Source organism: Tinamus guttatus, unplaced genomic scaffold (genome assembly GCF_059628265.1).
Source record: "Tinamus guttatus ecotype Peru unplaced genomic scaffold, ASM5962826v1 Tinamus_guttatus_pri_ptg000150l, whole genome shotgun sequence".
Lineage (NCBI taxonomy): Eukaryota > Metazoa > Chordata > Aves > Tinamiformes > Tinamidae > Tinamus > Tinamus guttatus.
The window spans coordinates 7,299,334-7,321,904 of NW_028288684.1; the positions used below are offsets into that span (position 1 = coordinate 7,299,334).

At 39.0% G+C, this 22,571-nt stretch overlaps 1 protein-coding gene across 1 annotated transcript in view; it reads left to right on the forward strand.

Moving 5' to 3' along the window:
• The first annotated feature begins 3,712 nt into the window (after positions 1 to 3,712).
• The window catches only part of USP12 (ubiquitin specific peptidase 12), a 33,203-nt gene continuing 14,344 nt past the window's right edge, over positions 3,713 to 22,571 (forward strand). Inside the window, exons 1-3 of the mRNA XM_088522280.1 lie at positions 3,713 to 3,813; positions 13,982 to 14,062; positions 21,807 to 22,020. Coding sequence (XP_088378406.1) covers positions 3,766 to 3,813; positions 13,982 to 14,062; positions 21,807 to 22,020 — 343 coding nt within the window. The 5' untranslated portion in view covers positions 3,713 to 3,765. The remainder of the gene's footprint in view (positions 3,814 to 13,981; positions 14,063 to 21,806; positions 22,021 to 22,571) is intronic.

A 22,571-nucleotide genomic window follows, 5' to 3' on the forward strand; every position in this document is an offset into this window, starting at 1 on the left:
CTCTGAAATGGACATATCAATCTAGATGTAATCTAATGAGTGCTGAGTAAAGAGGGACAATCACCTCCTTCCAGCTGCTTCCAGCTGTTGGCCTGTTTAGCTGCCAGCACGCACTCCTGGCTCATGCTGCCCACCAACCCAGAGGGCCTTTTCCACTGAGCTGCTCCCCAAACAGCCGGTCCCCTACGTGTACTGGAACCAGGGGTTCTTCCTTTCCAGGAGGAGAACTTTGCATTTGTACATCTTGAATTTCTAAACGTTCCTGTTTTCCCCCAGTCACAATCTTCTCCTTCGTATGCCTAGAACTGTGTTCCAAGAGGAACTCCATGATTTTCTCAGAGACTGAAGTTGATCAACCCATACTTCTGCAGATCGTCCTTTTGGATGATCGTCTTTTTATTGGCCTATTTTACTTTATTTCAGATGCATAAAATGATTGCCTTTCTCCAGTTACTGGGGACCTCCAATGAGGTCTTTAGTCACTGGAGTACCCCACTCTCCATGACATATCAAAGGTGATAGAGAGTAGCCTTGCAAAGACATCAAACAGCTCTCTCAATATTCTTGGATGCAGCCCACCCAGTTCCATGGAGAGCCAAGATCTCTCAAGTAATCCCTGACTCAATCCTCACCCACTCCTGGTAGTTTTTTTTCCCTGAACTCTGCCTCTAAGCAGAGTCCTGGGAGAAGTTACTGATGAAGACATGAGCTGAAGAAGCTACTGAGTGCCTCAGCATTCAAATGCTTCACTATATCAACCACCCTGTTCAACAACTGGTCCACATTCTCTTTATTCAATTTTTACGATGGAAGTAACAGTAGAAACTCTTCTGTTTGTCTTTGATGACACTTGCATTAATTCTCAGTGTGCTTTGACTTTCCTAACATCATCCCTACGTGCCCAGGCAAGGTTTCTAAATTCCTCTTTTGCAACCTATCCTTGCTTGCTTCCTTGATCCTGATGACCTTTTTTTTTTTTTTTGGCACTGGAGCTAAGTCATGAATTCTCTGTATTGCCAAGGCAGTCTCCTGATACATCTACTTGTTTCCATACATATTAGGTTCCACCATTCTTGTGCTTTTCCTCCAGTGTTCCTGAGCTCCTTTATGCCTCAGAGTTGTGGCTCAGAAGACCCCACCTAGCAGTTCCCTGAATAAGTCTGCTCTCCTAAAGCCCAGCATCCATCCATGCTACACTCCTTCCTTAGTGCCCTACCACTCCTAGACACTGTTACTCATTTAACTGTGGGTCATGATCTGCCTTCCCTGTTCTTCCTACTTTAAAGTTATCCACACCAGGTTGGCCAGTCAATCAGCAAAAATGTTCTTGTCCCACTTTGTCACCTGGATTTTGTCTCTCACCACTGATACAAGATATTGCTGATATTTTTCTCAGATGAGATTAGTTAGCATGCTGATCTATGTATATACATTACAGTAACTCCGTAACAAGCTGTTTTTAAAGCTCTATCTTCTCAAGCACACACATACACACACAACATTCCTAGTCTACATGCCCTATTTTTATCCAAGCAGGTCAAATAATCAGAACATTGAACTCATGATTCCAGTCACCTAAAGGGGCTTGATGATGAGAATTAAATGGGAACTTCCAATTCTGTTGTTTCCTCAGATTTTATGTCATTTTAATAGTCAAAGGTAGAGAAAGCATTTCAGCATTTCCCCCATCTACGAAGCATGAGCTCAGTTTATTCATGACACAGCATCTCAGTTTACACAGCACTGTTTTTTTTTTTTTAATCGAGTTCCTTGTTACTAATTTAACATCTCTCCAGCTCCTCTGTTTGGACTCCCTCTGTGATTAGCCCCCATGCCTGTCAGAAGTGAGCTAGCATAGTCATACACCCAACGCTCTTTCTGAAATACGGTCCAATATTCCACTACACCTAAACTGTCTCATGGAACTGCAGACAGCACAGTTCCCACTGAGCGTATTCCATTTTCTTGGACAGGAAGGAGCATAAAGACAATCTCCGACTTTTCCTCTGAGTGCTTTTCAAGACTCCTGCAGTTTTCTCTGACCTCTACAATCCCACTTGGTGCCATATAATCAGTTCCAAGATGAATTATCTTTCAGATAATTGTATAAACTCATCCAATAGTGTTTCATGGTTTGTTCAAGGGAGACAGCATGCTGCCTTATTTTCCTTGTGTCATCTTTTGAATATTTTGTCCATTCTGGGTGACACAGGACTATCCCTTGTAACGCGCCTGATTAATACTGCAAGGAATCAGATGGCATACGAATATTGCAGCAGATGAATTGCTCAACATCTGACATCATGACACTTCTAGCAGGACAAATGTCCTTTCTTTTTCCCCCCTTTTTTTGTTTTTCTGCTCATAAATGGCCAATCCACTTCTTTTGTTTCTTTTCTTTCTTCTTCCCTTGATGCTGTCCTCCCCCATGGTTTCTGTGGAAACAATTTCTGAGTGTAGTCATCCAAGAGGCATTAATTTTCTCAAATACTATGCTTTTGAAATGTGCACTTCTAGACCACAGATCTTATATAAAAGATTGCTGTAGTATATTTCAGGTTCAATAAAGAATCCAGTTATAAAACTTTTTAAAGTCAAATACAACTTTAGCTGAAGGAAAATGCTACTCTGTATTTCCATTAATGCAGTTGTAAGCATTTTAAAAAACTGTTTACTTCTGAGAGTCATAAGAACTATATAATTTTGTAGGTATTAAGCATATTTTTTCACAGTGAAAGGATGTCTTCATGATACAGGTCTTATGTGGCTACACATTTTTCTTTAGAATAATATATCTCAATCTGGTAGATATTCCCCAAATATTTAGAAAGGTAGGACACAGCCAACTTTAGATTCTTATAATGCAGACATCAACATCTGATATGAACATCCCAATTTTCATTAGAGTCCGTAGACAGAAACAGGGACATGCAGGAGGCAATTTGTCTCATTTGAGAGTTGACACCTTAAGTGTCTTAAGCAATGCAGATGAGAGCCTTGCAGGTCAGCTTCTATTCTGGAGATGCCTGAGGTTGGGGCAGGTTAATCCCAAACCCACTGAACCCAGGGAGCTGGTAACGAAGAAGGGAAGGGGAAGGGAGGAGAAGGGAAGAGAAAGGTGATATACATTCCTCTATGCACCTCCCTTTTCTGTGAGGCATTCCAGAGGAAAGGCTTGGACAAAATAACTGCTAGCTACATGTCAGAAGTTACCTTGGAGTCAGCTTGGCTTTTCCCTAACTAAGGCTGATCAGAGACAAACGTTTTACTCCTCTTTTCTTTTAATTTGCCTTTGCATACACGGTGTCCGTTCGCCCTCCCACCCTCTAGGCCACTCTCCCCCTCCTCGACCCTCACCCCGAGGAGGCTCCCGCCGCCTCCCCGACCCCGCGGGTCCCCCCGCCGCACGCGGGAGGCGGTTGGGGCGGTTGGGACGGTTGGGGCGGTTAGCAGCGCCGCGCCCCGCCCCGCCCCCAGCCGCGCAGGCGCGTGGGGCGCCGCGGGCGGAGGGGGAGGCGGGGCCCGCGCCGCAGGGGAGCGGCGGGAGGGGGTGGCCGCGGGCGCCCCCGGGCAGCGGGTCGGGCGCTCTCTGGGCGCCGTCGGGCCCGCTGGGCAGTGCGCGGCCGGCGCTGGCGGCGGCGGCGCGGGCTGCCCCCGTCGCCTGCCTCGCCTCGCCTCGCCTCGCCCTCCTGCGGCTGCTGCTGCCGCCCGGCCCGGCTGCGCTCGGCCCGGCGCGGTGATTGGGCGGAAGATGGCGCTGGGCGGATGGAAATCCTCATGACAGTCTCCAAAATCGCCTCCATCTGTACCATGGTGAGCACGGGGGCGGCGGGACGGGGCGGCCGCGGCGGCTCAGTCGGCTTGGGAGGCTGCCCCGCGGACACCCGTGGCGTGGGAGCCCGGCTTGTGAGCGCAGCGCTTCCCCCAGCTGCGCGGGGAGCGCGGGGGCCGGCGCTCCTCAGCGCACACGCGTTACCAGGGCGGGTTTCTGGAGCCCCGTCGGCGCTGCCCCCTCCCGCGGCGCTTCCCGGTGTCGCGGGGCGCTGATTGCCCCGCACGGCGGCGTCTCCGGTTACCCGGAAAAGCGCCCGCGCCGCGCGTGATCTCCGGGTAATTTGAAGTGTTCGCATCGATCCGAGCCCTGATAGGGGACTTGCTCCACTGATTGCTTTTCATTACGCGCTCTTCTAATAAATTAGAGCCCTAAACACATGCACAGCTGCAGTAAGGCTCCCACGGTGTATTCTCTCTCCCTTTTTTTTTTTTTTTTTTTTCCCCTCTTTCTTCCCAAGAGGTGCGGGGAGCTGAATTTAAGGAAATTTAAGGAAAGCTGAATTTAAGGACTTATGTCTGCTATAGGCAGCTTCCACTCCTCGTGGGTGAGGGGTGTTGATGGGCCATAGTCAAAGATCTTGCATCTGTGCTCTTTTCTGCCTGTTCCTTGAACAAATGAATATTCTGGTTCCCAAATCTGTCCCCACAGAAGGAGGAGGAAGGGTTAGTTAAGAGATAGTTAAGGGTGAAAAAGAAAATGTACTCAGTCATCCAGTTTGTTACTTTGCTAAGTAGAAATTATAATGTACATTAATGTCAAACAATGGGAAATGCTCACATGCTGATCATTGGCAAGTGCTCCAATTTTCAAAAATCTTGCTGCAGAGACACTTTAGCATCGCAAGCAGACATTTCAAAGGTGGCCCAACAGTATTTTAAATGAATGAAGGTCAGTCAGTTCAGCTGTAGCCTTTGTGCGTGGTACAGGAGGTCACATCTTTTCATTTGAGCTTGGAGGGTCAGGCTTCGGGTACTCGTGAATATATGCTAAGATACTTATGTGACCACATTCTGTACCTGCAGGTCAAGAGTGCTTGTTCTCTGAAGCAGCTGGATTTTAGGTGAGGCTGTTGAGGAGCCAGTGTGATTGGGATCCTTGTGGAATGGAGTAGTCCCGTTTTGCTGTAGTTTTTGCTAACATATTTCCACCCACAGTTGGCCATCATCTTTGTCGGCAGTGAAGTTTCAGTGCTGGTTCCTTGATTCAAGTCTAGCATGGGACCTCACATTTCTTACAGGTAGTTTGGAAATTACAGGTCTGTATGGGCCAACCTGCTATCTTAAGCTTATCCTGTGTGGATGATTATTAGAGCTGGCATTAAGCTCCTTATGACAATCCATAAACATATTTTTAACAAAAAATCTTCTTGCTATTAACTAAAATGTCTATAACCCTGAAGCTAAAACTGATATCAGTTAGGTATTATCTGTCCAATCGCAATCATGGGCCCTGAGGTGAGGAACTCCAAGCAGAAGATTTTTCCCAGGCCTTTCTACTGCTTGAGCTCTAATAGTGCTGTGGGATGGGACAGCCAGCAAAGGATGCTCAGAGTACAACCTTTTAAAATACTTAGTAAGTAATGCAAGATTGTACTTAAACAAACACAAAAAGTAAGGATAGTACTAAAAAAGACTTAATATTTAGTCTAAAGTTGTTTAGAACATTATGCTTAGGTTCAGGCAGTGGGTTTTTTTAATTTTAACAAGCATATTAAAGCATACAGTTTGTGGTGAAAATGAATAATCACAGAATGGTTGAGGGTGGAAGGGACCTCTGGAGATCTAGTCCAACCCTCCTGCTCAAGCAGGGACACCTAGAGAATATAGGGGAATCGGGGTGGGGGGGGAAATAACTCTCTGAAGCTTTGTGTTATGCAGGGAGTTAACATCAAAATGTGCCTGAGGTAAGGAGGGCAGGGGCTTCATTTTGGCCTGCACACAGAGAACAGGGCTGTGAATTTGGACACAAAATGAAATCTTTTGTTTCTTTTCATGGTTCCAGAATTCCTACACGAACACAAGAGCCACGCCGTGTGTATATATATATTTCGGGCAGTTTTTCTTTGTGTCAATCTACCGTTAAATAAACTTCCAAATAACTTTCTGAAATTTCTCACTTTTTTTTTTCACCTTTTCCCCATGCCTCTTGCAAGAGCTCTCAAGTTTTTGCTTCTCTTTAGGTTTTGTACTAACCCTACACAAGTAACATGCTGTTTTTATCTAGACATGATTTGTGCTGACACAAAACCTAACATGATCTTATGATCTGTAAAACAGCTGTTTGAGAGCTGTGTATGTTGAAGAAGCTCTTCCACCTCGGGCCTGCATTTCATGACTTCCTCTTTTTTTGTATCCAAATTCAAGTTGTTCTACTTCTGACTAACTTACATTTTATGCATATTATCCTTTTTGTTCAAGCTCTGAATATTAGAAAGTAATGTTAAGTTTTACAGCACTAGTAGATTTTTAGTTTGTTAGCCACTGCCTTTTCAGGTGGTGTTCTCATCATTACTTCATTGATCTGTACTCCTGCGTTTATAGCAGTGATGTTATAGGCCTTCTTAAAAGTCTCTAATATCTCTCTTCCTGTATTATATACTTTATATGCCACATTTGGGCTTCTTTGGACACTCTTTTTTTTCTCATTTTTTTTTCCTACTGTCACCACTCCAGTGGTTCTTTGTGCTGTAGTGAGACTTACTGACAAGGTGGGAGATTGTGAAGAAACACTGTCCTTGAGTGATTTAACTACTGTTATAGATGCAAAATGCATGAAGTTAAAGGCTTTTGGGGATTTTTTTAATGCTTTTCCAGTTAACATAAACTTGTCCTTTTACTGTCATCCATGCATTAAACTGCAATAGCAGTCTTAGTTGAGTGAATTATATGGGGGTTTTGTGCCCGGCTAGGGAATAGCAACTGCAGTGAAGATGTGCCCCAAGTATATTCATCACCAACCAGAGACTGAATCAAGTATTTCTGACTTCCGTTTCTGCTGTTCAGAATCTAGCAAGCATTTGTTAGCAACTTAAAGGTATCAAGTCTTTTGAAGCAAAGAGTAGAAATGATCTTTGTAGCTTAGAAATCAGTCTGAATATGGATCTGTCTGAATTGTGCATGTCTCACATGCACAAAATGAAGTTGTATTAGTAGTAATACTTATTTTTCAGTGTTTCGTATAGAAACAGATTAATTATGTTAACACAGTCTGAAAAAGTTTAAAGCATAAAAATGCTGATCTATAATCTGTAGCATTAGATATGAAAGCCTTTTGCCTCATCTTTCAGGTATTTGTCAACATGCTCCCATCCTCTCTGACGGTCCAATATCTTATGTATGGGACCAGCGTACTTTGTTTTGAAGTGCCACAGAACATCTCCAGCGATTAATTCAGACACTGAAAACTGACATCAAACACACTGTTGTAGTTTAGATATGCACTGTATAATGTGACTGGATCCAGTATCAGAAGTCTATGCATATCGTAGAATCCAGATTTTTGGTTTTGGGCAAAATGGGTACCGATGGGAAAGAGAAACAGGCAGGAAAAGGTCAAAAGCCAGCCTTTTGATATGACTCCCTTTTTGCTTTTAAAAAACAAGCCACAATTTCAGTCACATTTGGCACTGTTGAAGAGGCCTCAAAAATTCTTAACTTCTTACAAGAGTGTGGGACAATAACGCTGGTAAGAAGAACCAGATCCTGTAAGTGCACAGCTGGGGTAGGGTTGCAGGGCACACTGACATATCTCAAAGGAGAGAAATTTTATAAAAATGCCTAATTGCAAGAAAAGCTTATACTTGTAACTTGACTAACTTGTAAAGTTTATAATTTGTAACTATACTTGTAACTTCACCTGGGTTAGTGTGCTGGAGTGTGTAGACACAGGCCATGTGGCGGTGATTCTGTTGCAAGTGCATTGAATATGGGGGAGATTATTTGTTAGGCAGTTGGGGTAAGAACTTAAACCACTACAGGGGGTTTCATTTATTGGGGTTCTAACCAGGAGAATTCGCCGTGATAAATGTGACACTAAGATGCAAGGCAAGATTTGACATTTGCCATCTTTACTTTCACAGATGTAACTGTTACAGTATGATAATGGAAGATGAGTATATACATTTGCTCTTTAAAATACTGGATTCGTCATACTCTCAAGTATTCTGTTTAATTTATGTAAATTTGTCTTAGGGTACATCAAAATAGAAATGCAACTCTCCAAATTAATATAAAAAATGCCAAATATCAGACATTTGAAACAAACAAACAAAAATCATGAAGCTGTGTAGTTCTAAAGCAATATTTATACCATAGGGCACAGAGAATTTACCTAGTTGGCGTTTTGCTAGAAAAATTGAAATTATACAAACACCTTTTTTTCTTTTTATACCTACATGTATACGTATGTTCATTCTGAGCATGAAAACATCATCAAACACAAACTCTAATCTTGCCAACAGTGAGAGTTAGGTGCTTCACTGAGATTAATTGATCCTATTAATACACAAAGCCTGTATAAATATTTAGTCTTTGCATGTATGTAGTCTTTATATTTACTCTTTTAATATAAATTGGTTGCCTCACTAGTTTAAACTCGCGGTGAGGATTCTATAAAAATGTACTTAGAGCATATCTGTTAATTATTTATGTACTCTACTTTTTCAAATTCTTTAAAGAAAAAGGGATAACATTTCCATTCCTAGATTAGGAAGTTTATATGTTAAATGTGTTTAACAAATGATACCTTTTGAATAAGGGCCTTATTCTATCTGTTCTTTGTATCCTTTCTAAAGAACAGATATTCTATCTATCCGGTCTAAAAAAAAAAATTGATAATTTTTAAAATTGATGTTATCAGAACTACATATCAACAGAAGAATACCTGAATGCAAAAACACTTTTACCACTTTTCATAAACTAAAAATATTTAATGATTACGTGATACCTGTGATTTATAAAAGCGGTATGCTTGTTTTTATCAAATAGGAATTACATGCATTAATTTCATTTTTAAAAGGGTTCATGAAACGCAGCATAGTGTGCAGTTTACTAATGAGACAATTTGAGCAAATGTGTTTTAATTTTAAGCACAGTATTTTGGGTGATCAAGTAAGTCTCTTTTCTAGAAAGTGAGTGTAATCCTTTAAACTACCAATACTTTTTTGTGTGTGTGTGTGAAAGTTTTTGATCCTCTTAAATACTTTTCATAGACTTCCTGTATTGTCAGTTAGTATAATTCAGCTTTTAACTAAAAATCTTCAAAGGTAATAGTTTTCATTGTTTGGGAACCTGCTTAGTAGTGTCATTATGAAATGTTTTACACTGAAACTGGCAAAGTCCATCTAGTTGGAGGGATATAAAGCAAGCTCATCTGATATTAGAAACATTGTAACCTCGGGAGGTTTTTGGAAACATACAAGATAAAATACGGTCATAAAATAAGTATTATTTATTCTTAGTGGTGCCATTGACTTCCTTCTGCATTGAGGATAATAAACAAAGTCTATTTCCAGCGTAGCAGCAAATTCGTTAAGAATTCTATTATTGCATTATTAGGGTTTTGCATGTTTTTGAAGATCCAGTCCATGAAAGAACAAAGTCTAGGATTCTAGTTCTTGGCAGTCCTTGCTTCATATGAGAGTAACTTAGATTTGACTTTAATATTCACACTGGACTTCTCTGGAGAAAGTGTGAGTGTCCGGCTGTATGAAGGAAAAAGAAGGAAAATGTGTGTGTGTGTGTGTGCGCGTGCGTGCTCAGTCAGGGTCAAAAGCACAGGTGTGGTGGATGCTCCAAATTTGAAGGGAATGTAATTTTATGCCATACTGCCGTCTTTTTTTGATCCACCAAGCATTTTCTGTTTTACTTGCACAGAATCACGGAATAGATGAGGTTGGAAGAGACCTCTAGAGATCATCTAGTCCAACCCCCCTGCTCCAGCAGGGACACCCAGAGCACTTTGTACTCCATAAAAACTTTCTTTTTTTCCTTTTCAAATAAATGGACAATGAGGATTGCTGAAACTTATGCAGCATACTTCATTTTTGCTTCCTGGGCAAGAAACACATCATAAGAAACACATTTCTGTATTGGTTTCTGTTGAAACAACAAATATAAACTGACTTAATATAGCTACATTATTTGTTCTTAGTCCTGATTATATAAATATAGGGGCAAATGTGAACTTACACTTTCTGACTAAATATAACTAGAATATGTAATTCTTTAATAGAAAACTTAGCCACAGTATTGTGCATTATTTTAGAACAGACTATGCAAATCTTTACATCTCTAGTAGCCCAAAGAAGAGTCTTCTAATACCTGGCCCCCAAAAAAAAGCAAAAAAAGAAAAATGAATGCTTAAACTGCTGAAACTTATTTTTACAAATTATAAATAATTGTAAGTTTAATTTTGCACTCATAATGTTTTGTGACAGACTATTAGGCCTATCTTGAAATCTGTCCAGGACTAATGTGTGAAGATTAAGAACCAAATAAAGCTGTCATTTTTGACACTTATCTTTTAAAACATCATGTATAGCATCTAGAACAGAATAGTTTAGCTTTGTATGAGTCTCAGTTTTGTATATATTGTTTTACATTTCTGCAAACTATGTGACTTGATAATTTTAAGGATAAATAATACTACATTCATCAAAAATACGGAGATCTTGACATTTGTTTCTTTATAGAATTAGCTTTGTATTTTGTTCAGTGTTGAAATAATAATGTTTAATAGGTCATAATCAACATTCTGATCTTTTCATACAACATTATAGTGTTATTTTCCGTGTGCTGTTTTAACACGCACTTCCATTGGTCCAAACCAAATGAAGTTTATGTTTTGGCATTATTCCATTGTTCCAGTGTCTGCTGTTACAAGCCAAACTAGATGTGTTATGAGATTTCATATTATGTTCCTTGATACACACCTTAGTTGTTGAAGTTTTCACTTTGTAATCCTAGTTAACAGAAAGAGAATTGTGTTAGCTGTTACAAATATGCATTCTGTATGCCAGTGTAATTATCTCTGGGCTGGAAGGAGGAGAGCAGTGTAATGCAGTGTATATAGGTAAATATTAGCTTTTGTTTGATCTCTGTTGTTCCTCTGCTCCCTTCCACTGCCAAAAATTTGGAGTAAACAATCTGCATGGTCCCTGTGCTTCCAGTCCGGAAGGCAGAGAACCTGGAGATAGGATCTGCAGACCAGAGCTCATGATGTTCCCTTCTCTGCACTGCACAAGCTCAAAGTGGGGAATGAGCAGCTATTGCATAGGTTGATTGGTGAGTCTCAGAGGAGTAGAGAATCATTCTGGGATCGTCCAGCATCTCATGAATTGCCAGGGAAGTGCTGGTCTGCTCTGCAACATGCATCACAGACTGAAGCATCCCAAACCCATCTTGAAGCCCACTAGGTCCATCGTGGCTGTAGATAAGGCTGCTTGTGCCTCAAGCTATTGCTGACCCTTGGCCTGAAAAGTGCAAACCAAACAGTACTGTAATAGATGGTGCATCTCAGTGCTTCCTTTACCTCCAGGTTTGCAGAATGAAAGATTCAAAGGTATTGACAGAACGCGCTGTCCTACAGAATGGAAACCCTTTCCTAGACAAGGCTAGTTAGATTTTTAAAAGCTTGTCTGGATCACATGTTAACATGCTTATATTTTCTAAAACCTGCTTTTGGATTTATTTTAATGAACTGAAGATTATAACAATAGGGCACAAAAGGCCTTCTCTGTTCCTTGTTTTTCCCTAGTTTATTAGTAAATAATATTCACCTTGGCAGACCTTATGGCTGTTTTTCAATTTGGGTTTGTTTTAAGGTTGGAAAATCAAATATTCAAAAGTCATGGCATGCTTTGATCTAAAAGGTCTTGCTCTCCTTCACCACCAGCATCGTCATTTGAGACCAGCTTCTAAAGTAGCAGGTGCTGAGGCCATGTCCCCATGAAAGAAAAGCTGTATGAGACCGGAGAGCTCCAGGGAATATGACTGACGAGAAGGTGACCAGGACCATGTTTTGAGCAGAGCTGTAGTGGCCATCTGAAGTGCAGAGTTATGTTGGTTTTGGCTCTAATTAAAGCTGCCATCTCCTGGTGGCTCTTGGCAGGGTCTTCCCAGCTTGAGAATGACTGAGCTGAGTTGTGTAACCGGTCACAGCTCTGCACTATTGCAATCCCATCATGGTAGATATCACATAATACAGTTTTAACTCTAAGCATTTTGGTACAGTCACAAATTTAGCTCTGCCCCCTTTCCCTTATCTGCAATTAATCTGTGAAACCCTGAGCACTATTTTTAATGTACTTTGTGATTTTTAACTTTATTCTGCTAATGCTCAATGCCATTTGTGATCCATTTGGTATAGATGAAGACCATGGGAAGGAGCCTTGTGTGTTCTGAAGATTTTTTTGCTGTGTAGTATGGACTATTTAACTTATGTGGACCTGTCTTTAGACTGGAATATTCATGCTCATTCATTAGCTTGATGGAGAAAAATATATATATATATATATGGGGTGGGGTATTGAGACTGATTGACATATATATGTATGTAGCATGCAATGAGTATTGTATGCAAAAAAGCATACTTAGGGTTGGATAAAATTGCTTCTCCATTGAAGCACTTAGTGAGCAGTGAGACTTCATAGAAAGTTGTGGGGGTTTTGTTGTTGTTGTTTTTTAATTGGTTTTCTGAGTTTTTCAGAGTGGGAATTGGTGTATTTTATATGCATAGTTATTTGCTTTTGGGTAAGGTTGTGTTCACAGGAAGTGACTGAGGAGAAACTTAAATGCAGCAATTTATTATCCTCTGAGGAAAGTATTGTTTCACCTACCAGAACAAGTCTAAAAATGATGCATCTAAAGTTCCCCAAACTAATTTAAATACCCTATTTATAAAAGCTGTGTGTGCTATGCTGATAATCCATTTATGAAAAGGACTTTAGTGTTTTTTTTCAAAAGGATTTACTTGCAACTGTTGCTGCATACAATATTAAGCTCCTGGATAAAATATTATGTTCCTCTGCTTCCCCCCTCATTGTAGAGGGGAGCTCACAATTTGGCCTTGTATCACCTGCTTGACAGTACTATATAAGGGCAACTGTTACTCAAGGAACTGTGTTCTGAAAATAATATATACAGCACACCAAAGCAGAGTAATTGCATGAGTATACATAAAAATAGTGTCACTTATTTTGAGGTGTTTTTTGAATAGTATGTGCTTAGGAAAAAAGTCTTGAAGAGGTTTTGGGTGATGTTGAAATAATTAGCTGATGTTGGAAATGTGTTAGGTTCCTCTCTGTATTATGAGGATCTAAGGCTTGCTGGTGACCTGTCCAGTTTTAGACATGATTTTGGCACCAACATAAGCAATTAGAGAGTGTAGATTAGCAGGAGACTCAAAGAATCCTTTTTTTTTTTTTTTTTAATTATTTTTTCTCCCCTCCTGCCTTTTTGGACTCTTTTCAAGCAAGGATTTGTCTTTGCCCTAAGAAATAGGACTAACTAAATGTATTTGGTTAGTTTGCCATGCATGATTGTGAAGCTGGGACACAAACTCTGCTTTCTCCTCCTTTTCTGGATACGAGTGGGAATATGTTTAATCTACTTTTAATATTTACTTTCTGGTTTATTTTTGTTTCCCCGCCACTAGAGGAATTGCTTCAGTGCTAGGAAGTCACCTAACTCATAAACACTAAGTCTTATGGGCTGAGATCTGACAATACTGGTTTGATGTTAACAAATTCTATACCTGTGAGCAGTATTTTTTTATATATATATAGGTAAAAGAAAGTAAAGAAACTAAAACAACATCTTGTTTGAGAATAATAATATTTGAACCAGGCAGCTTTAAAATTATGCAGATGTCATGATTAGGATTGAAATGCATTGTGAAATGCATAGCTGCGAATCAGTACCCACTGCAGAGGATCAAGATGGTTCTTGAGCGACGTGTCTTTGCCCCGGATGTTGGTTGTGTCCAGACTCTAGGCTGGGACTGTTTCATGTTCCTGTCATGTGTGTGAGTCGCTGCTTACGGCTGTGGTTGCACACTGGAGAGTTTTCAGAATTATCTTTCTCAAGTAGTTAAGCTCTCTGTGCACATAGCTATAACACTAATACTTTATTGCTTTTAATTTTCTAGGGCGCCAATGCCTCAGCTTTGGAGAAAGAGATTGGTCCGGAACAATTTCCAGTCAATGAGCACTATTTTGGTTTGGTTAATGTAAGTTCTAGTGCATTGCTTGATTGCTTTAGAATTACACAAGCCAATTTGCTAAATTACAAGATTTTCTTTGAGTGAATAATTAAAACACTGAAAGACGTATTCATTTAATATGTTTAATATTTTGAAATATATTTCAGAATTAATATATTAAAATGTTGAAATTGGACTATATTTAATATTTGATTTCATTATACTTAGACTATTTTTTGTTTAAATCACTGTCTTGCTATTAAAATGAAGAAGTATTAAAAGATATATTTAGAATATATAACTTGCAGTTGGCAATATCACATTTTAAATGAATAAATACGCAAAAATAAAAAATAATCTGTGGAAGGACCTTGAGGATATGGATCATCCTGTCTGCTCTTTGTAGTAAATGTTAGAAGAAAAAAAAAAAGCTACTGAAGGGGAAAAGGAATTGTGGAAAAAAATAATCTTGTTCAGTTATATCATATGTTTTCAGGTGTGACTTATACTTTAATTTCTGATATTACTTGTGAGAGATGTGTCTTGTTGAAAGTTTTGTGATTCCATCTGAAATCAATTATTAAGTAGTTTTCTTCTCTGGGGCTTCAAAAAGTACATATTAAAACCAGGCTGATCTAACATGAGCCATCATCTTGACTTTTCATAATGAAGCTAATGAATTATAATACTGTTCTGCTATTGCAATATGCATCTCTACAGTCTTAGCACTGACATGCTGCTGGGAAGTGCACTAATAATACTAATAAACTAATAATTTAAATTAGGTTTTATTTTTTATTTTTTTTTCTTTCTCATGAAATGTTGAAATACCTTTAAAATATAGCTTTTTTTTTCTCTCTCTCTCTTCTCTGAAAAGACGAAATATTGTAGTTGAACTGTTCAGGCTTGCTGTTACTTCCGTAGCTGAGTTTAAGCTTGTAAACTCATTTCCTTCAAAGTTGTTCTTACCTTTTCTCAGATCACTTACTCTGACAGATAAATCCATTTTCCTAGTTTCTTGTCCCAGTCTAGGGGATTTGTCATGCCTCTCTTCACGCATTTCCAAAAGGACTGAGATTTCTTTTATATCTATTAAAAAAACTCTGCTAACACTAGATTGTGCCTAGGATACTCGTTGAGATGATTGTGGTCCCATTGCCCCATTTTAGATTTGAATGTATCTATTTTTACTGTGGAAATGTATCTGGATGAAGGAAAATACAAAACACAGATGTGAAAACTTACAACACCCTCATAATAGTCCTATACAGTCAGATATCCCAAGTGAATCTTGTCTGATGATCCTATTGACCAATTCTCTTTCTCATGGCACTTTTAAAACTTGAATGGAGGCAAAGAACAAAAGCCCTTTCCAGTCTTGGCACCGTCTTTTAATGATGCTTTAACATTTCTGGAACAATGTCTCAGCATAAGCCTTTCTCTTGCTCTGTGGTTGTTTGTCTCTACCAATGCTTATGGTATGACCCAAATGTTCATACATGACCCAATGACCCAAATATTCATCCATTAAACAAACCAAAGTCAGATCCAGCTGTAGATCATGATTTAGAGAGAAATTCCAAATTTAAGTTAACCATTTAAATATGCTTCAGTTCAGCAAAAACCTGTATTTACTTTTTAAAGTCTGCTATGTTCTTTGCTCTTTTGTAGCTATTTAATAGAATAAGTTTATGCAGTCTAACTGTAGTTTCACACACAGTATGGTACTATATTAAGAATTAATAAAACAGTAGAATTCTTTCGAACTGCTCATCTGTCTGCCTGACATACTTAGTGGCTGTAAGAAAAGCTTCAATAAAGGATCCACTTCCTGCAATGAAGACATCAAATTCTGTCCCTCTGCCATCCAGAGGGAAGAGGGAACTTAAGGGGAGCTCGTTTTTTTTTGAAATCCTTGCCCTCAGCCATGCACATAAGGGATCAGCAGCTTGGATATCTCAAGATGTTCTTAACGGCCTGTGTGGAATAGAATAAATATTTCTTATCTTAGTATTGAACAACAAAGTTTTGTGGACCAAACTGTTTTGAATTGTAACTGAAAGTGAAGTAGGATTCTCTGAAGCCTGTGTCAAGCTGGTGCTGTTTGTTTCAGGTACAGCGAGTTGGCCTAGGCAGCCCAGCCCTCCTGTTGCTGGAATGTTGCTGTTTCCAGATGGGTTATGCTGATCGTGTTTACTGTTACGTTATCTGGATGCCATTACACGTGTGATAAACTTGCAGAACTCCAATCAGCCAAGAAGGGGGAAAGGTAGCAGTCTCTTTACTAGCAAATAGCTGATTTCCTGGTCAGAAGGAATAACAGAGCTGATAAGAATTAGGAGTAATGGACTGTTAGATTGCGAAGCAATGGCAGTCACAAATATTGTCCCCACAGAATTTTTAAATCCTTTTATATCAATTACAGAAAGTGAGGCTTTTGGAGGTTAATTAACATTTACTACTACATTTTTCTAACTCATTTATCAATTTTGTTTGCCCTGTTTTTTTTCCACAATAACTGAAAAAGGCCATATGATGTGGAAATTGGTAGCTCTGTCCAGCTGTGTGATATCTAGTTGTTTTTAGTGTCTGGGGCAGTATTTTTACATGCAGATGATAATTTTGTAAGAGAGACCTGTGAATCATAAATGTAGAGATTACCCAGGTATAGAAGAAGAAAAGATAGAGAACTCTTTATACTCTTATCTCCTCCCCAACTTTTGAGGGAATCCAGAAATTATTGAGACTATTCTGAAAAAACAACTTGAGAGGTAAAAGAAATATTAAGAAGGGGCAATTAAGGGAAGCATGTGGAAGAACAGATGGTCAATGGATTATTTGATCAGGTCAATGAGAGCTCTAAATAGAAAACTCTGCTTACAATGAAAAGGACAAATACATGTTCGTGAATTCAGCAGAAAATATTTAAGATACATGGTAAGATGAAAATGTTATTAGCATGAAGTACTGCTGTTTGAATCCTCTAAACTGAAGATCATTGTGAACCAGCTATCTGAGGTAGTGACTCCTCTAAAAATGCTCGACATGAGCAATGTTCGACTTTATTCACCTACTTCTAATTGCCTTCTCAGGGGAAAGTCAGAGTGCATTTCAGGCTCGATTCCTGCTGATTCCTTTTCCCCACATGTCAAGCCAAACACTAGCTGCAGGAAAATGAAGTTAGCACTGCTGATGTTGTCTGGAAAGCCTGAGAGTGAGGGAGTGACTCCTGATAGCGGCACAGAGAAAGGTTTCCTCTTTTCCAGAGAAAGGAAACCTCTGAGTAGAGGTTTTGCAGATGGCATTCTAAAAGTAATACAAAATATTACAAAATGCAAAAATACAAAAAGTATTAGCTGCCCATGTAGATGTGGCTCAAATCTTTAAGCTACACATTAATAATATATATATAGTATATGTTTGATACTTAGCAAAGCTGTAATCTCACCATTCCAAATCCAGCTCAGGTTGTCATTTTTTTTTTCCAAAAAAAAAGTTTTTTTTTTTGGGGGGGGGGGGCAGGGTCAATTGCAGGCTTCATTAGACAAATTCCTGCTCTGCCATCCTGCAGCTCTGGCCATCTCTGTCCTCATGCTGATGCATTTCAGCTTGCTTGAGTGCCAGATTTACCCCTTTCTTTGCCTTGATTGAATAGTTTTCTAGTAGCTGAGTAAGCTAAAATGGTTCTGTTCCAGGTCACACAAACTACAGTGCTGGCAGAAGATATAATAGGGAAGATTATGCAGCTGGCAAAGGAAAGGAGTGTGGGACTGTGAGGCCAGGGATTGGGATAAGACTATGGAAATGCAGCACCAGCCCTGCTTCTTGTCACTGCACTTCTGAAGTAGCTCTGGCACCTTGTGAGCAGGTAGAAAGAAGTATCCCTTCAGTTCCTGTTTCACTAAAAATGGCAGTCATGAGTGTCAGGTGTAGGACTTCAATTAGTTTTGCATGAGCTGAAAATTCAAGAAATGTGGCATGCAGAGAATATGGGAATGCACATGAACAGCCAGGTCTGCATATCATTCTTCTCCTCCTAAAATTCAGTAATGCAAACTGCATGTGTTCTTCATTAATTTAATTCATGATCTTATCCGATGAGTATCAAATAATGAACACTCTTAAATCTTGTAAGGTGACCCCTCTCCAGCGTTTATCAGACTTCCAGAGCAGAAAGTCTGATTATTCAGTGTCCTGTGATGGATCTGTGTTTTGGAAGAACCGCAACAAGCGGAAGTTGTCAGAACTACTGATACATCAGGTGGAGGAGGAACCAAGATGAAGGAGCAAAGCCATCTTCTGAGCAGATCTGTGTTTGCTCAGAACATCTTTGTAGCTCTCTTGGAGATCATTTTTGGAGAGCTGTGTGGCTCAACGAACAGTTCTCTTTTTCCCCAATGTGCATTGCATCAAAAGAGTAAAAACTGTAAGGCCTTTTGCAGTGAGTTCAGGTTGTTCCAACTTTCCTGATTGTCTTGATCTATTTTTTTTTCCTTTGTTTCCACATAGACTTAGATGTAACTTTGATATTGGACCTTAAAAATAGGGGGGAAAGTAGAGGAGAAATCATTGTGTGCAGTATTTTTGTGAAAGAAAATAATCTGATTTCTCAGAACTTAGAGCAGAAGAACCGTATGAACAGAAAAAAAGACACTTAGCTACGTAGGTTTTAAGATGGTCCTGGCACAAAGAAAGGAGGCAAACAAAAAGCTAGTTGAAAGCATTAGTTAAATAGCTTCTCTGTACAGTCCCCATTAACCTTCCCCTGATAAGATAGAGAAGCTTCAGTATCCAGCACATATGGACAGATTAACATACAAAGTTCCTGGTGGCCTTTCTGCTGTTTTTCTCTGAGGCAGACTTCATAAACATTTCATTTTCCAACTGTTTTATTTTGAGTAATACTAGCTTAATGTCCTTGTTTTAAATAGTTTGATGGGCTTTCCACACTGTACAATTTCATATCTTAGAGTGGTTGGAGCATATAAAGTGTCTCTGGGAAGCGTACAGTTCTTGCTTACAAGGTGTGTAACCCATATGTAATGGGTTACTTTCCTCTTTTTGCAAGTATTGTGCTTCTGAAGCACCCCCAATTGTAAAGGGAAGAGAGTAGGAAAGCGTCTCTTTTTCAGGTTGACAGGCGACCTAAGGATTAAATAAATGAAATTAGAAAACGCTACATGTTGTAGAGGTCAAAAAGGCCCAGATTGGTAGTGGTGAGTCGATGATTGGAGGACAAGGAGACCGGAACAAGGTTTTAGGCATTTTTAAAAATAAGTTTGTGCTTTTGTATCAGAGTTGAAGATGGAAAGGAAGGTAGTAAATGCTGAACTTACCACATTGAGCTGTATTACACAATCATTATAAGTTTTTGAATAAGGGTAAGCTAACATCTTAAGGATTTTAAGTTTGAAACTATGAAGATTGTGTGAAAAGAAAAAGAAAAAATGAGGTGTGAAGTAATAAAAAAAAGAGTGTCATCAAACAATCTTCTATTGATTACTGTCTTTCTGAGTTTGTATTTCTATCTACAGGCATATAGCTTAATGTATAATCATGTTAATCATCTCAGTTTCTTTCAGTGTTTTAATTTCTCTGTTACTTTGCATTTTTGGTTGTGTCTCACTGCATATTTGCTGTTCTAATTAATTTGTTCTCAGACTGCTTCCTTTTAAGACAGGAATATTATGAAATTTTTAATTTGCTGCCTTTTTATCTTTTGACACCTGCTGCAGAAATTCTAGCAACTTTTTTTTCCATTTGTTTTTTTAAGAGGTTTCTTAACATTTTAATATAATTCTCTTTTTATGATTATTTTTACTTGTAAACTCAAAAGTAATCAGCTTATATTTAGTATTTTGTCATAGACTACTGCATGCCTTTATCTGCTTCTTTATAAGAAAAAATGCCTTTTCCTCTTAAAATCAGTGACCTACTTGAGTATAGAACTGGGCCACAAAGAAGCTAAAATAAGCATTCACTCTTAAAAAATAAACGTGTAAAATTGGTGTTAATTTCCTCATTTTTTTAATATCTTAGTCTTAAGAATTTATACTTTTTTAAATTGCTCATTCTTTTTATCAATCTTGGGTATAGGCAGTTCTGTTTACAGAACAGTTTTTCATATTTCTTGAACTTAAATAATCACTTTTCATTTTTTTATTTGCCAGTTTTCTACTTAAATTATGTGTAGTGTTCTTTTTAAATCAGTGTCAATTGTGAGAGAGTTACTAACGGTTGTTTCTCTGTTATTCTTTAGTTTTAAAAACTTTCAGTCCTTTTTTTTGCTAGTGAAATAACTTGCACTTAAAACACCCCCCAAATGCACTCTTTTTTCCTGTAAAATAGAGGTCCCATGATAATGTATATAGTGTTATAATTTGCTACAATTATAGGGTAATATCTTTATTTAAAACATAAATATGAACAATATTTCTGCATTTTACAGAAGGTATGTAGTGGGCGTGTGTTTCAATTTTCAGGCCAAGTGACTGCAGCTGAGATGCTGGGTTACTTGCTGAGGGCCTTACAAAGAATTTCCAGAGCCTGCCGTGTTGCAGTTCAAACGGCTGCAGCGACCTGGTTCAGGGACGGCACGGCGACCACCCCCAAGCCACTCGGGCCATCAGCTAGTTGACACCAATGTGGTGGACAGCAAAATGGCCTTTATTGATGGGTAACAAGGTGTTATATAGCTAGGTTTACAACGTCACATCCGTCTGCTTACACCATAGACTAAACACTATTGGCTATTAGGGGCCCTATCTTTCCGTACAGCACGATATCTTCCGGCCGCCGTTCCCTAACTATCTGCAACACTGCCGGTGTTAGGTAGTGGGCTGCACAACGGGAGAGCAGTATGAAGTGGCAGGAACTGCATCCACTCACTGCTCGATGCCTTCGTGGAGACAGTGTGAAAGTTTCTGGGGTTGAGGTGAGCTAGTGAGTGTCAACGATCAAAGGACTCGAGGAGAGGGAAGGAGACCTGACAGCTGGCAGGAGCTTAGGGGAGAGGAACATCTGGGGCGTCCTGGTTACAGAATGGGTTACAGATGCCTTTTTTTTTTTTAGCAAACTCTTCCCTCCTTTCAATTCAGGGACCTGCCTCCATCAAACTACGCATGTCCAATTTGTGTGTTCTTTTGCTTTCAGTCTCAATTTTGAGCCTACCACCTGTGCCATAGCTTTGAATCCTAAACTAATGATATTTCAGTGATTTAAGAAATTTCTTGGATGTGAATCCTGTCACCCTGAGGTGGAACTGACACTGTAAGGACAGGGTAAAGTGGTTATCTCTGACTCTGATTGCAACTAACAAGATTTGGTGAATCTTTCTGAAACGTCTGAAAAACTATTGTAATTTATAGCTGAGATTCTTCACACTACAAGGTCGTGCTGTTCCTGTTCTTTACTGTTATGGCTGACGTGGTAGATCGATAAGTATTTTTACTTTTCTGGGTAATTCTGGATGTATTTTGGGAACTGCAAAATTTTTGGTATTTGCTGAATATTTTGATACATGTTACTGTAAGATATTATTAATAAATTCAATTTACAAGTAAGAAAATAATTGTTTGAATTTATCAGGGTATTCCTTCTACTTAAAGTATACTAGTCGTTTATGAACAGGGATATTGAGTTGCTTTCTTAATGTCAAGAAGACTCACAGAAAAAATTGTCTCTGCTCATGCACTTTCTTAAACTTTACATTTAATATTTCCTCAGTACAGTATTACAATGCAGGCTAATACATCTCTCTCTTATTTTATAGTTTGGGAATACATGCTACTGCAATTCAGTTCTTCAGGCACTTTATTTCTGTCGCCCATTTCGAGACAAAGTCTTAGCATACAAGAGTCAACCAAGAAAAAAAGAGAATCTCCTAACGTGCTTAGCTGATCTCTTCCACAGTATAGCCACCCAGAAGAAAAAAGTTGGAGTAATACCTCCCAAGAAATTTATAACAAGATTACGAAAAGAAAATGGTAATATTTTTCTTTTTTTCTCCATGTAATATCAATTGTGATTTAGTAATGAAGTTGACGTAATGGAACAATTCACCTATGTGTTTGCTAAGCATGAGCGTTCTTGGTGCTGCAGTAAAAGAGAAGAGTTGGCCCTAGAGGAAGGACATAGACCATTTCAAGCCATTTTGACTGAGAATCATCATCTCTCTTCTTATAGAGCAGAATAGTGTCAGTGGCAACTTCTGAAATTGCTTGTTAATTTTGCCCCTGTAAGATCTGTACTTTTATAATCAAAATTCACTCTAATGTTTTCGATCTGTATTTAAGAAAAAACATTGTTCTTTGAATGTAGATACTAGTTTCCCACATTGTATGTGTGGAAAGGACAATATGATGTCAGTGCAAGAATATAGCTTTTAAAAACAAACTTTTTTTTTTTGTTTAATTTAATGAGGATTTATGTAATACTTAATTTGACTAGCTTTTCTTTTTCTTAAATAATGTGCTTTAAAAGCAGCAAGTGGTTTCAGTTAACTTCTAGTGTTATGGATATCTCAGGTATCTAGAGT